Raw genomic sequence first — 15,519 nt, forward strand, 5'->3', positions numbered from 1 at the left:
TTAATCATGATTTCATTTTTTCCCCCAATGGTATAGTTTCAGTTACTACTAAAGTTCATAGCTACAGACACTAAGGTGATTACCTTGTTACTCTATAATCACACCTGATGATCCTTTTAAGAAAAGATCAAATGCCCCTCATTTATAAATGGAATATCTAATTTTAGAAGGTTAAGTTAAAATAGCCCCAGAAATTTGCACCTCCAGTGAAGAGATAAAACCAATACTGTTTGGGAACAAGATAATAAAATTAAGCCTCTCCCCTCAAAAAAAAAAAAGAGATAAAGATCTGAGTGGATAAACACATCGCAGTCTCTGTGAACCCACACAAAATAAGCAGGGGTTAGGCGCTGGGGTGCTTTCAGAGTGCACCATTATTCACAGGAAAACAGCGAGATTCACTACGGAGGACATAATTCTTTTGACAGTGACAGGACCTCATTCACAGAACCAGGACTGATGGTGCATGCACAGTCAGCGTGCCAAGTGGCACAGGACCTGGATGCGGGTCCCTAATGGTGAACTGAGATCATTGCTGAGGACACTTGGTGATCACATAAGGGACACTCTGTTTGCTCTCTGGGAGACGCAGTTCATTTGCACTAATTGCAGGCTTGGGGGCCTGGAGAAGGCAGCTCTGTGTACACATACTGTATTCCCTTTGTTGGCGAAGGTAGCTCTCACGGGCCCTGTTCCTCCTGGCATTGTGTATGTGTGTGTATTAACAGAGAGACTTAGCTGCCTTTAAAATATATGTGCATTTCTAATTCTTTGCACTAAGCTTACTAATAGCTGGTGAGGGGAAGCTACAATATAATAGTGAATTACTTTCCGGAAAAGTTTAGCAGATAATTCATGAAATAAAAGAAATCCAAGAAAGCCTAATCCAATTACTATGGCTTACAGGATTTGTTTTTGTTCAGAAAAGTTCAGTTGAAAAAAAAAATGTATCTACTGATCTATTAACCACCTATCTATTTGGGTTATTTTCACAGTTAGAGAGATTTAATAATTCTCATCTCTAAGAATACATCTCTTAAAATAGACTTCTTTCTTTTGTTATCAAACAACTTTTGAAGAAATGTAAGATTAGGAATTTCATATCTTTCAAACTTAGAAACACTGCATGTTGAAAACACTGAATAGTGTAAAATGAGCATGAAATAAATCTAATCATGTTGATATAGTAAAGTTTTGACATTCTCAAGAGGTTTGGTTGATTAAAAAAATAAATATTTACTAAGAAATTAAAATATTTAATGATATATACTAATCACCAAGACAGGTATACAAAAAGGTAGAAATAGTCCTTGTCCTGGTAATGTTTACAATTTATGAGGGGATGACAGACATGCACATTATGAAAAGTTACCTGCAAGGACCAAGCTAACCAATACCTCCTAAATGAATGAGAAGTGTAAGTTGTACTTCAATAATTCAGAAATGAACAGTCTCAACTTTTCACTACGAGAGTAAACAAGTGATTTCCAGAGAATATAAAAATTTTGATTGAATTGCGAATAAAAGAATAGCAGGTTCAAATGTGGAAAAGGCTTGTCAGACAGGTGAAGGTGTTTTATGTGTATGGGAATGTAGACGAGAGAAGAGAAGAGAGTTGGGGAATAATGGGAACCAAAGATAACAGAGGTGCTGCAGTCAAGTGTGAGAGGACCTGGCGGTTGCCCAAAGAGTTTGAAGCAGTAGAAATAGAAACTCATCCAAGTTTTGAGAAGGATAGTTAACGTGACCAAATGCTGGTTCAAGAACCTTTTAATTGATCGAAGAGTAACAGGGAATTTGACAAGTGGAGCCTGGAGGAATGGAGGTCAGTTAGGGGACTGTGGTCCACAAACAAGGGGATGAGGGAGTGATGTAGGATGGGGCAGTGATATTAGGAAGGAAGAGATAAAAGCTAAAGGTACAGCGATCTTTTATACCTAATAATGTATATCCAGCCTGGGGGGAGAAAAGCATCAAACTCTGAGCTATCTGGGTAAAAAGCAGAATTAGAGAAATCCAGCAAGGGACTCTGTAAATTGGTTTGCTTGTTTGTTTTATGGGAGAAGAGTTTAAGGGGAATGTTGCATTTAAGTTGCTGAAGAAATGCTTGGGGTGGGGGCAGTCCAGTGGGCAGTACTTAGAAATATGGCCCTGGAACACAGGAGAGAATGAAGGTTGCAGGTAAATCTACAGTATTGAAGCCACAAGGCTGGATATCACCTCTAACAAGATAAAGATGTCTGAACATAAGGTGAGGTTGATGTCAAAGGGAAGGTTTCCTGAGCATATGAATTTTAAATATAGTTTAAAGGCAAATTCTCTAAGATGATGTAAGGATATACCATCCTTGCAAGAATTAGATCTAATATCACTTCCATGAACCCCGTGAAGGACAAATATAATGGAATACAACGTAGATGAAATACACTGCACTGCAGGATTGTGATTTACCTTACAGAGGTCAGAAGTCTCTTTGTCCTCAGCATAGTTAACAACCCAGGGAAATATGGCGGAAAAGGATGAGTTCAGGTTTTCCTGGGTCTAGATTTCAACTCTGCTACCATTATCTTAGTTAAGTACCTTAAGGTAAATTTCAGCATCTCATTTGTTGAGCAAATATACTGTGATTATGGGACTAGAGATAATATATGTCCTATATGCCTAGCACATTGTATGCATTCATTAAAGGGATGTTGCCATTATTTATTTTATTTTTATTGTAATTTCTGTTATTTACAATGATAAAACTACATTTCTAAGGCTAGAACTACACTAATTTCCATCACCAAAGTGACATATATCAGAGAAAGAAACAGTTCTGTAATGTAATTTTGAGTAAAAAGAGAGAACCTAGAATAAAATATATTCGTTGATAACATTAGTAGAACTTCATGGAGAAATTAACTATTTATAAGTGATCACTGACTTTACATAGATATGGTCTGAAAGAAAAAGAAATACGTAATTCTATAAACTACAATTCAAAGGAGAAAAAGAAAATGAGTAATGGGTAAATTGAGGACTCTAAAACCTTCATTTACATAGAGGAAGTAGTTCATTCTGGTAAAGTATATAAGGAGTTAAAGACCGGTAGGTTTGGTACTTATATACATACAGAATATTATAAAGAACTAGGAATCTTTTATATCCACAGAAGGAAATAAGTTCACTTGCACATGATTTCCAGAAATGAAAGAAATAAGAAGCCTTTGGTAGGTAAAGATTTATAATTCCATGTTTAAAGATGTACAAGTAAAATAGTAGTCCTGTGTCTACAAATTGTTAAGAAATATATTTATGTTTCTATTTGGTGACATAAGACTCAGGAGAGTAAAGCAACTACGATCATGGGTTCTGGATCCAGTTTTCCTGTGTAATATTTCCTATTTCCAGTTACTGGGCAAATTATTTAACTGTAGTGTCCTCATCTGTAAAACAGTACCTAACTAATAGGTCTGATAGGAGAATTAAATGAACTAATACACATAATGAGGTTAAGGAGTTCCTGGCACATGGTAAGATCCAAAAGAAGTTAATTATTTAATATTGTTTATTGTCATTATCATCAATATTACTTGGAATGGAATGAAATTACCTCAGTCAGCTTTTCTCCCTTTGCAAATGTGCCTCACTATATTATTTATGCTCTAAACGGATGTCTGGTATTAATTACTATTACAGGCTCTTACAGGGCAGTGTTAACTAAAATTTAAGCAACAATTTTGTCACTATTGTCTGAAGTGTCCTGTATCCAACAAATGTATATGAGAAGAAGACAAACGCAGGACAAAGACCCTGTGCTAGGAAAAATGTGATGAAGTTCAAATGGTGAAGAGTTGGATAAATGTATATAAGGGGGGGGGGAGCAAAGAAAAAGTTTTATCCTAAAGTTTCTCTTGGATAAACATAAAGAAAAACAATGCCATTCCTAAAATGGGACTCGTCAAAAGATTTCTAGTAAGGGATGATGGACCAATTTTCTGGTTTGCGGCTGTTTCCTCCATCTTTTAACACTGGGTGAAGAGATGCCTAATTTTTACATCTCTCATGTCCCATAATAAGAAAGAAAAAGTAGTATAAGAACACTTGCCAAGCCAGGCTCACAAAACCATGTTTGTGGCATCTGTTGACTATCCAGATATCCCAGAGCTGTCCTGCACAGTTGTTCTCTATCACTGTCAGCCTCAGAAGTCCAGAGACAGTCACATGGCTAGGGCTGGTAAAGAAGAGTTCAAACCAGTCCATTTTCCCTGGAGCCTTAAAAACTTCCTAGACATAAAAATACTCCATTCTTCATGTCTAAGGTATGAGTAGAAGGGAATGGAGCTTTCCAGATTCACTGTGCCCCCCAGTTAAACAAATTTCTAGTTTAAGAATCTGTTGGTCAAGAATGCTTCATTTGATTTGCTCTATACAGAGTAGAAATGAAATACAAATCAATTATTTGGGCCCAATCAAGGCCATATATTTTATATTTTTAACTATAAGGTGTTAACCAGTAAGAAATTCTATAACTGCTCTTTGACACCCAACTTCTACTTCTTTTGTGATTACTTGCTTCCATTTAGCTGAAATGTTTTTCTTCTCACATAAAAGATCAACTAAGAAAACGATGTCCTATCAACTTAACTTAAATCCATTACATGATGAAAAGTAAATATTTTGACAGAGACATTTCAGAATCAAAACAGAGAAGGTATCTAACTGCTTGAAAATTACCAGATCATATTACAGTAAACAAGTTACATTATGCACCCATAGTGATATTTAGCATTTGTACCCAAATATCAATGACTGCTAGGGTCAGAGAATAAGTTTTTAACCAATATATTAATGGAGGAAGTTACCCTCCTCTGAGTAACCAAGAGGAAACCAATTTTTAAGGTTTTACACCTTGATTGACACATACTGAAATTTGGTTTCCTTTATGTTTAATAAAGAACATTTTTACAGGTAGTAAGGAAAAGGAAGGTAAAAAAAAATAGGCTTATGAAGCTTTTCTTTGATAAAAATAATTGGTTATGAAAATTCAAACATTATGTCACTATAGAAGCAGTACAGTGATAAGTACAGACATTAAAGTAGTTGTAGGAAATATCTTAAGAATAATAAGTATGCAAGGTACATGTGTTAATGTTTTTTCAACAGTTTTAACACAGCCCTTTGATCTTCAATGCCCATTAAAATAATGATATGTCATTATTAAAAAATACCTAAAACAAAACTTTGGAAACTTATTCCAAGATTATAGGCAAAGAGAATGCCGTAGTTTAGTTTTGGTAACGTTTAATTATGAATAAGATTATTTTAAAAATCTACTTTATAAATAAAAATTTTGGCACTATATTAGTAAGTATAAGAAAATTACAAATCCATCCCTTGCAAAAACACACTTTGTATCTGTCTGATACTTTTTTTATATACGTGATATGACAGATGATAAATTAAAGGGATAACAAGTCTTTCCCTTGTTCAAGGGTAATTGCCTTCACAGTGTCACTTGTGAAGATGCTTTCCCCAAATTGTCAGACTAGGTGGTAAGGATGGGGGGATAAATACATGGGCATTATGTAGCTATGGTTATTCTGTGGACTGTATTCATTGACGCCATTAACTAAATAACACAACACAACCTCTCTTCACAAAGCTGAAAGTATAGTAAGATTTCTAAGGATAGATTATATCTAATATTAATTAACAAAAATTTTGCAATGTCACACAATCATATTCATAACTTGTAACACCTTCTAAGATTTAAACCACTCACTATATTGCCATTAATATTGTATAAGTGAAACCAGAAACTGAAGAAGTTGAATGGATTCCTTGATATGTCAAAATTAAAACTAATAAATTGGATACAAGAATCATGTCCTTTCCTTTTGATATCATAATCTTGTCTCCCTCAAGATAACTACAATCATTACATATATATATATATATATATATATATATATATATATATATATATATATACACACACACATATATATACACACACACACACACCTGAACATATATATGTGAAAAAAATATACATTTGAACACAGGGATATAATATATATTCAGCTACATCTAGAAGAGCTGATAAACCTGTAACAAATGTAAAAGACTAACCTGGTGTTACTACTACTCCATTTCCATTGACCACAGGCCTCTCTTCCTCTTCCTCCTCAGGAGGCTCTATGCTTGCTTTCTCCATGTTGCTTACTGATTTATTCCTTTTTCGTTTTCCTTCAGTGCTTGGAGTGGCTCCAGGAAGTATCTGGTCTGTTACATTTAGTAACAATGGTGCTGGTTCTGCTGGAGGCTTTGGGGTACCGTAGTAATTGTCTGCAAATGATACAAAACATATGAAGTTAATTATTTCTCCTACTGGTGTGCATAATTTGTAAAGAATGGAAATTTTATTAACAAATGTGTATCCTAGTTTATACATATATATGTATTTTACATATACATACATACATATCATTTTATATCCTTTTATGTTTTTGTATAGGTGTTTATTTGTTGCTTCTATTGTATTGGGCTTTAATGCTTAAACAAAGATACAGACCTATCTTCATTTCACCTTAGTGCCAAATCAAAATATAGTCTTAGCTATTAGTTTCATATGACACATAGCAATTTCAAATTAATCAAAAAATTTTTATAACAAGCCTTGATTATAATCTTTTTAAAAATAATTATGTCTGAATAAGAGTATGGGTAACTTATTCTTTAAGCAAATCTTATAACATTCTGGAAAGGCAAAGCACATGGTGCTCTTCTCCAGCTTGCAAAGGGCTCTGGCTGCTGTCCTTGATGTGCACAGCATCCTGCCTAGAGCTGGATCTCCACGCCAGTTTCGTGGTTCCCATGACTGCCGACAGTGGGCCTGCTACTGTAATCATTCTTCAGATTACCACAGCTCTTTTTCCCACAGCTCCATGATCTGAGCTACAGAAAACATTTGTTTCCCCCATCAGTCTGTGAGCCTTCTAAAAGAGGAGACTAATTCCTATTTATCTCTGTCATAAGAGCCTGGCAAACAGTAACATGGAATATATGCTTACTATGTGAACATCTTTTTATATTCAAAGCAAATTACTTTTATGAAAAAATACTTTAAATTTTTGCTTGGTAAACGACACAGTGGTGTTTTTAAAAAATCAATGTTATGCTTTTAGCATCAACTTCAAACCCATATTGGTGTTTTCAGTTAATTGAATAATTTACGCACATATTTGCTCACTCATTCATTAAAATCTTTATTTAGTACTGACTGTGCACCCAAGCACTCCAGTATACGTCTGAGAGAAAATGATGACTATTAATACAATCCTTGTCTTCCAGATGCTCAGCGGTTTAGTGTGGAAGACAGGCACATTTGACATTAAGCAGATAAGCATTAAAACAGGAAATAGGATTAAGCACTCAATCAAGGAGGCACAGAGGGGGAACCACATCTCATTATCTGCAGAGGCCACTGAAGGCAACTGAGAAAACAGTGTGCTGTGAAAGAAACCAACCCTTAAGTAGCAGTTATGGGGTCTAGATTTGGATTTTCTATATAACCACAATTCAAGCAAGTTATTTACTCAGTAAGGCTCAATTTCTTCATCTATAAATTGGAATGGCAATCCTTGTTACAATCACCTGTGTTCTGGGTTGCAAACAACCAAAACATACTCTAGTTAAATTAAAGATGATAAGGATATGCTGAAAAGGTATGAGATGGCTAGTTGAGGGAAGAGGCTGGAAACCCTTGAGGAAAATGGGCGGAAACAAAGGAGTCCATTGTGGACACCCAAGCTGCGTCTGCTGGCCCTGGACTCTGAAAGCCTAGCAGGTTCCACTACCACAGGCAATAGAAGCACAATACTTCTTATCTAATAAACATAATATAAAACTAGTAAATAGTCCTGCATGTCCCGATAAATAATATAATTTTAAGTAGTGTTCTGAGATCTTCAGTGATTTTTTTTAATTGGAGTAAAATTGCTTTACAATGTTGTGTTACTTTCTGCTGTACAATAAAGTGAATCAGCTACATGTATACCTATATCCCCTCCCTCTTGGACCTTCCTTCCACCCCACCCCCATCCCACCCCTCTAGGTCGTCACAGAGCACCGAGCTGAGCTCCCTGTGCTATACGGCAGGTTCCCACTAGCTATCTGTTTTACACATGGTAGTGTATTTATGTCAAACCTAATCTCCCAACACATCCCACCCTCCCCTTCCTCACTGTGTCCATATGTCCATTCTCTATGCCTATGTCTCTATTCCTGCCCGACAGGTAGGTTCATTTGTACCATTTTTCTGGATTCCACATATATGCATTAATATACGATATTTGTTTTTCTCCTTCTGACTTACTTCACTCTGTATGACAGTCGCTAGGTCCATCCACATCTCTACAAATGACCCAATTTCGTTCCTTTTTATGACTGAGTAATATTCCATTGTATATATGTACCACATCTTCTTTATCCATTCATCTGTCAGTGGACACTTAGGTTGTTTCCATGTCCTGGCTATTGTAAATAGTGCTGCAGTGAACATTGCGGTACATGACTCTTTGAATTATGGTTTTCTCAGGGTATATGCCCAGGAGTGGGATTGCGGGGTCGTATGGTAATTCTATTTTTTAGTTTTTTAAGGAACCTCCATACTGTTCTCCATAGTGGCTGTATCAATTTACATTCCCACCAACAGTCCAAGAGAGGGTGTGGAGAAAAGGGAACCCTCTTCAGTGCTTTTAAGTATATGTAGTACTAACAAAAATGAATCACACTTCAGGGCTTTTTTTTTTTTTTTCCAATTTGTCTTTTAGGGTTTAAATCTCCCTGAGGTAGAAAAATAACCTTTTACTAATTAGAAATAAATGCATAACTCAGGCTAAATAAATATTAAGTAAAGGTCTGGTTGAATTTACATTCCTAAATAATTACTCCTATTGAATGAGATGTGATTACAAATTATACAGCAATATTCTATTTCTACAATTTGATTTATGAAATTAATAGTTTAGACTAAATTTTAGATGTAAAAGAGTACAAATCATTAGTTAAGACATTAAGATTATCTTTATTAGCAATAATAATAGCAATTTAAAAGAGGCACAGAAATAACCCATGTAGTTACTACACTTGAGAAATGTAATTCATGGAGAATAGGCTTTTACCTTAAACCAAATGCACAGAACAAAGAAACCAGAAATACCTAAAAGAAGTTGAAAAATTAGCCAGATGGTCAGGTAGCTAAGTCACTGAAATGATGTCCTGATGTTTAAATACATACAAATCAATATATTAAGGATAAAATGTGCCTTTTAGGTAACATACCAGCATGTTTCCAAAAAACAAACATCAAAACTTTTTAAAAATATAATTTGGAAAAACTGTCCCATTAAGAATGAAGTGCCTCTATGCAGAGTGCCAGGATTTAGAGAATCTAAAATCCAAAATACCACAACAATACGGTGTATGTTTAACAGCACAGATCGTGGTGAGATAAACCTGACTTTGAATCCTGTCTCCCCTAATCTGGCTGTCTCTTTATATCCTTGAATTGATTTAGTTAAAGTGGGACTGTGGGGCTATAAGATGACTGCAGTCACAAAAGTACAGTCACAACTACAACAACTACTACTATTATTACTATCATCACCACAATTTAGTGAGCTGGACACTGTAAAGGGCATTTTACTTCTGAGCGCTTGTATCTGATGGGGATTAGAACAAAGTCATTCTGCCTCTGCAGTTAAAAGAAAATGGAGGCTCTAAAACTATTTTTCAATATTATACATAAAACAGGTGGAAAGCCTATATCCATTTGACTTAGGAACCTCATTTCTTTTCAAAAAACTATATTGCCTCTCAAGAGAAAAAAAAAAAAAAAAAGTACGATGCAATTTGCAACCTGCCTGGAATTGATGCAGTCCTCTAGGACTTCATTCAAAGCCACAACCAATGAGCAGAAAAAGAACACTTTCAAGAGAAAGGCAATGCTTGCTACCAAATGATGAAGCAGGGACATTTTAGGTGATTTTTTTCCCTCCTCTCTTCCAAAACTAAGTGGGTGTGTATGTGTGTGTGTGTTTGGGGAGATGGGGTAGGGGGTATAGGCTTTCCTAGCCCACTTTTTACTGACTATATTTGTATTTGTAAAGTGTGGTGTATTCATTAGCACTTTCATGTAAGTGTAATACAAAATTTCACTAACTTAGTTGTTGAATATGATGACAAAATGGAAATGATACATAACACTTTATTCTATCACAATTAGGATAATCTATAAATTAACAGTTTAATTTTGAATCAATGCTTGGAAAATAAAAGAGACAATTATTTGAGAAACCTGATTTAACTTGATTTATTCCTCAGCTTTTTAAGTACTTAAAAGAATGGCTATCTTTTCCATAAAGATATAGTTATGAAAGAGTGAAACAGGGTGAATGTAGTCATTTCTTACATTATAAATATGAAAAAGCTTTCCAGAAATTTGAATAAAAAGAATAGTTTATAAAAATGTCAATAATTGGTTTCATAATAATAAAAACATTTACTAAATGACCATTTACACTGAACACTGTTATATTAATTTCCTGCAAGGGGAGAGAGACTAAAACAGACTGCATTGTTATGAGCTAACCTCCCTAGAAAATACTTGGAAAATCTAATCCATTACTCACTTTTACGGAGACCTTTCCTAAGTCATCCAGAAGAGATGAAAAGAGCTTTTTTTTTTTGAAAAGAGCTTTTTAAAATAACTTTTTGTGTACTATACTTGAAGGCTATCACAGGATTACTCCTTTGCTTTCTCTATGTTTGTTAGACCAAATAATCTTTTCAAAAAGTCTTAGTCTAAGTTTTTTAAACAATGTTTTTGTCTTTCTTCTGACCCTTCCCAGGCTTTTTATCCCCACACTGATTTTAATGGTGAGGCCAAGGGGAAAAAAGGAAGAGAAAAAGATTTCAATAAATTATAAACTGTTCCCTTTTTTATATCCTTAGTCCTTATTGAAGGGTAATAGATACCAAAATAGTATTTGCTGAGATGCACCATATTCTTTATGTTTGTAAGTTCTGATATTATGACAAGAAGTAGGAAAGACACTAAAAACTAATTTTAGGTATGAAGAAATGTGAAAGTGCTAGTAACAAGCTGAAATACTTTGAAATGCTTTTACTTATTTCCAGCACCTTTTCCCTTTAAACTAGATCATGATAGAAACATGTGATTTGTTATTTAGTTCATTTGGCTTTTTAAGTAGTAGACCCAGATGTTGACTCTGTTGTTTCAGTCCTTTGGGTGTATAATAATAACATGTGTAGGTTTTACATCAAATAATCATATATCATTCCACATGGCACTCAAGTGCAGATGGATTTTAGAAAGGTACTATTTTTGTCTTCAAGATACCTCACAGATTAAGGTCTTGACCCCCATTCCTCCCCCAGTATTCTCAGTGCTTTTATTCCCATTTTGGTAACCAGAAAGAATCAATTTTAGATAATGATTTAGTGGAAGAGAGATGACTGCCTATAGGTACTTTGGGACATGCATACAACACAGCCCATCACTGAGATCCCCAGATAGCTTAAGAATATGTCCTTATGTTGGAAAGAATGTGTGGAAAAATTTGAGAGGTTGAAAATCTCATCATTTGTTTTTTTACTGTTTTATAAATGGAGCAAATAGTTTGATACTTGGCCTCCTAATAGCACCTGCATAAAATGAGTCTGACATTAAATGGAGAGGAGAGGTTTGGAGTTCCAGGTCCGTGCATAATTAATTTCTGTTAGAAAACCTGACAGATCATAAGTAAATAATTATTTTTATTACATCAGAGATTTAGATCTGTATTAATAGAAACAGATAAGTCATGAGAGGTTTCTAAATTCAAATTTTAAGACCTGTTAACATATTACACAAGGGATAGTAATGACTGAAAATTAGTACCAAAAACCATCATAAGACAGTCTTGCCATGGCAAGAATCACAGTCATATGGCTGCAGTTAGTAAATTAGAAATTCTGTACATACAAAGTTAGTAAATGTAACCTCGAAAAATATTCTACTTTTCTAAAATTACACTTCCTACCAGAAAAAAAGGCTCAAAGGCCCACTGTAGAATGCTTTCGTCAACTGATTTTTGAAGTTATTTTTGTAAGCAGCTCTGATACTTAAATTTGATCTGCCCCTAAAAGGTATCATTTCCTCATCATGTCATATATAGTTAGTAGCTTGAAACCAAAGTGCAAAAAAACCCTGACCTCAAAAGATGATGTATTTTCCTTTTGTGGTGAAAAGCATTCATCTCACATGTGACGGAAATAGAAAAAAACATTCCAATGGTATTTTGTCACTGATACCTGTGCTAAACAGTAAATTGCTGAATTCTTTGAAAATTCAGTGTTAAATGTGACTTCCAAAATGTGGACAATTGTGCAAACAATGTGAAAATTTGTGGGTTTTTCCCCATGCAAAAGTGAATTATTCTGCAACAACCCCTACCTAAGAATTTCAAGGTTATTTTAAATTAATGAATGCTGGTTTAATAATATGATCCCCATGCTTTCTGAATTTCACTGTCTTCAGCTGTTCATTAGTACTCTCCAGAAATCATGTAGATGGTTTAACCTAACATTTTCTGAAACTTGTTTTCAAGTTCTCATTGAGTTTCTTGTGTTCCTGACCCAATTTTCATTTATACATGTTAGCCAATGTTGACAGACACAGGACAAATCTTTGCTAAATGGAACTATCTACAGACTGGTCAGGGTAGGTGGTTTCGTTGTTTAAAGGAAACTAGATACCCTTTCCTTTAGTGATTCTTCCCTCAGGCATTATTCAGAAGAGTTCAGAACATTTCCTACCTGTGCGGAATAAAATATGTAAAGAAATCATGCAAAGAAATCCCCAAGAGAACAGAAGGAAGTTACATATGATTTTTCAACGTCAAATATATATCTGCTTTCAAAGTAAAGCATTTGAACATTTATAATTATAGAAACATAAAAAAAACTACAAGCCCAATTCACAAGCATATCACATTTAAATAATATTAAATTCCTTAGAGCAGCTCTGTCATAAAAATGTAATATCAGCCACAAATACAAGCCACATGTCACTTAAAATTTTCTAGTTAGCAACACTAAAAAGGGAAAAAGAAAGGTGAAAATTATTGTAATAATATATGTGACTTTACCCAACATACACAGAATATTATCACTTCAATATAATATAAAAGTTATGAATGCAATATTTTTACTTTTTTTCTTAATAAGTCTTCATAACCCAGTGTATAGTTTACACTTAAAGCACATTTAAATTCAGACAAGCCCTATTTCGCGCGCTGAAAAGCCATATGTGCCTAGTGACTACTATGCTGGACGGCACAGCCTTAGACTTTTATCAAATAACATTTTAGGTTACCATATTACCACCTGGCTCATTTTTCTCACAAACGGTAAAGTGAAAATCTTACTTTAAATGACTAAGAAAACTGAGTAAACACCAAAATACAATGACAACTTCAGGTGACACTGTATCAATGATATTTCTTTTGTTTAGTTGCTTTGCTGCACTGAATACATGTAAGATATTATTAAGCACCCAACAGATGTACATTTCATACAGTGCTCTTCCACCCTGCTTCCTAATCATCCATTTTATCACTTTATCTTGTCTTAACCTGAAAAATCCACTTCTGACTTTATTATCAAGCTGTAAGTTAGAAAGTGAAAAAAAGAACAAATGTTTCAAGCAAATAATATACATATGGACTCGTGTGAGGAACCTATCTTATGTTCAAGAATAGGACTGAAGAGCCCTTTTTAGTTAGTCACAATCCATAGAGAGAGCACTTGTTGACCCATGGTGATAGTGTAAAAACAGAGAGATTATTCATACGTGTTTTCCTCCCTCTCGATACGTCTGGTTACATACTCTCATTTCGATCATCCACAGTGCTTAGAACCCAGTGCCTCATACCTCTCTCATTAGACTCCTCTTTCATCCCCCATGCTGATAATAATTCCAATTTTCTTTTTCTTCTATATAGTATATATGTCCCATTTCTAATTTTCTTCAGTTCTTGCTAAGTGACTGGATCACCACTCTGATAAACTAATTTAAACTCGATGCCAACACCTAATATTGGCTTAATGTATCTTATAAATTAACAGCTTTTAAATCTAATCCAAAAAGTTGATCATGAAATTCGGTCAGTTCATTGGGGGAACACATGTTTTAGAAGAACTTATTTTTTGGTGTTCTCAAATCACAATAGGGATATTTTCTTGGGTAATCAGAGTACCTGGTAAGATACATGTGGTGATCCTTGGGGAACCTAAGTAAAGGTCAACGCAAAGATTTTTGGAAAACAGCCCTGAGGAAAAAAAAATAATTCGTATTATAATTCCAGTTAGTACCAAATTTACATGTCTACCTTTTTGAATGGAAACCATTTGCAACTGTGTTATTAATGCAACTAATTGTTTAAGTTTTAAAGTGTCAAGTGAGCTCAGTCCTTAAGAAATAGTCCCTTCATGGCTCAGTAAATGAGAAAGCGGAAGTGAATTTTTTTTTTTTTTTTTTTTTTGCGGTACGCGGGCCTCTCACTGCTGTGGCCTCTCCTGTTGCGGAGCACAGGTTCCGGACGCGCAGGCTCAGCGGCCATGGCTCACGGGCCCAGCTGCTCCGCGGCATGTGGGATCTTCCCAGACCGGGTCACGAACCCATGTCCCCTGCATAGGCAGGCGGACTCTCAACCACTGTGCCACCAGGGAAGCCCCGGAAGTGAAATTTTGACGAATTTTTAAATGGGCATTTGTGCAAAGCTCAGTGGATTCCTGTGATAGTCATCTTGATTAAATTTACTTCTTCAAAAATTGATAAAGGAAATTGAACCTTTCCAGGACAGTATTATTTTTCTCACACAGCATTTATGGCTTGTCATATAACTTCCTTCTCTCAATGGTGCTATTAACTGTGATACTATAAAGTTACTAAGAAATTAGGAGACCTCTAAGGCTTTCTTTTGTCACTGTCTTGCAAGTACAATATCTAGCGAAATTCTGATTAATCTTAATTTGATTACTGGTTAATGACTAAAGAAATTTGCCAAATATCTAATTCTTAGTTGCTAATAGAAGTCAGAAAAATTTTACTTCTACTTGGAAAATGTTTGCTGGATTTTTCTGAGCATACGTAGGAAAGAGTCCAGCAAATATTCAGAGGATCTGGGTCCTAATCAAGGTTCTACCACTAACTTCCTAAAAGACCTCGGATTAGGCATTAAACTCCTCTGAATTTTAGTTTCCTCATTTCTGAAATGACAGAATTGGGTCATAGTTCTAAAGTACTTACCTCCAAAATTCTGCAAATTTTAAAGGATGTAATGACAACAGGTTATATTTCCTTGCCATCGTATCAGAAACTCTTGAATCGACAATAAGTAGAGAATGACAATAAATTGTAGCCAACAATTTCAATTACTTGGGAGTCTGGACTCATTTGCTTTCTTG

The 15,519-nt window shown here is 34.9% G+C and overlaps 1 protein-coding gene across 1 annotated transcript in view; it reads right to left on the reverse strand.

The window, feature by feature from the left end:
- MAGI2 (membrane associated guanylate kinase, WW and PDZ domain containing 2) overlaps nucleotides 1–15,519 on the reverse strand; it is a 1,339,714-nt gene that overhangs the window by 500,735 nt on the left and 823,460 nt on the right. Inside the window, exon 4 of the mRNA XM_033862934.2 lies at nucleotides 6,118–6,333. Coding sequence (XP_033718825.2) covers nucleotides 6,118–6,333 — 216 coding nt within the window. The remainder of the gene's footprint in view (nucleotides 1–6,117; nucleotides 6,334–15,519) is intronic.

This window comes from Tursiops truncatus, chromosome 9 (genome assembly GCF_011762595.2).
Source record: "Tursiops truncatus isolate mTurTru1 chromosome 9, mTurTru1.mat.Y, whole genome shotgun sequence".
Lineage (NCBI taxonomy): Eukaryota > Metazoa > Chordata > Mammalia > Artiodactyla > Delphinidae > Tursiops > Tursiops truncatus.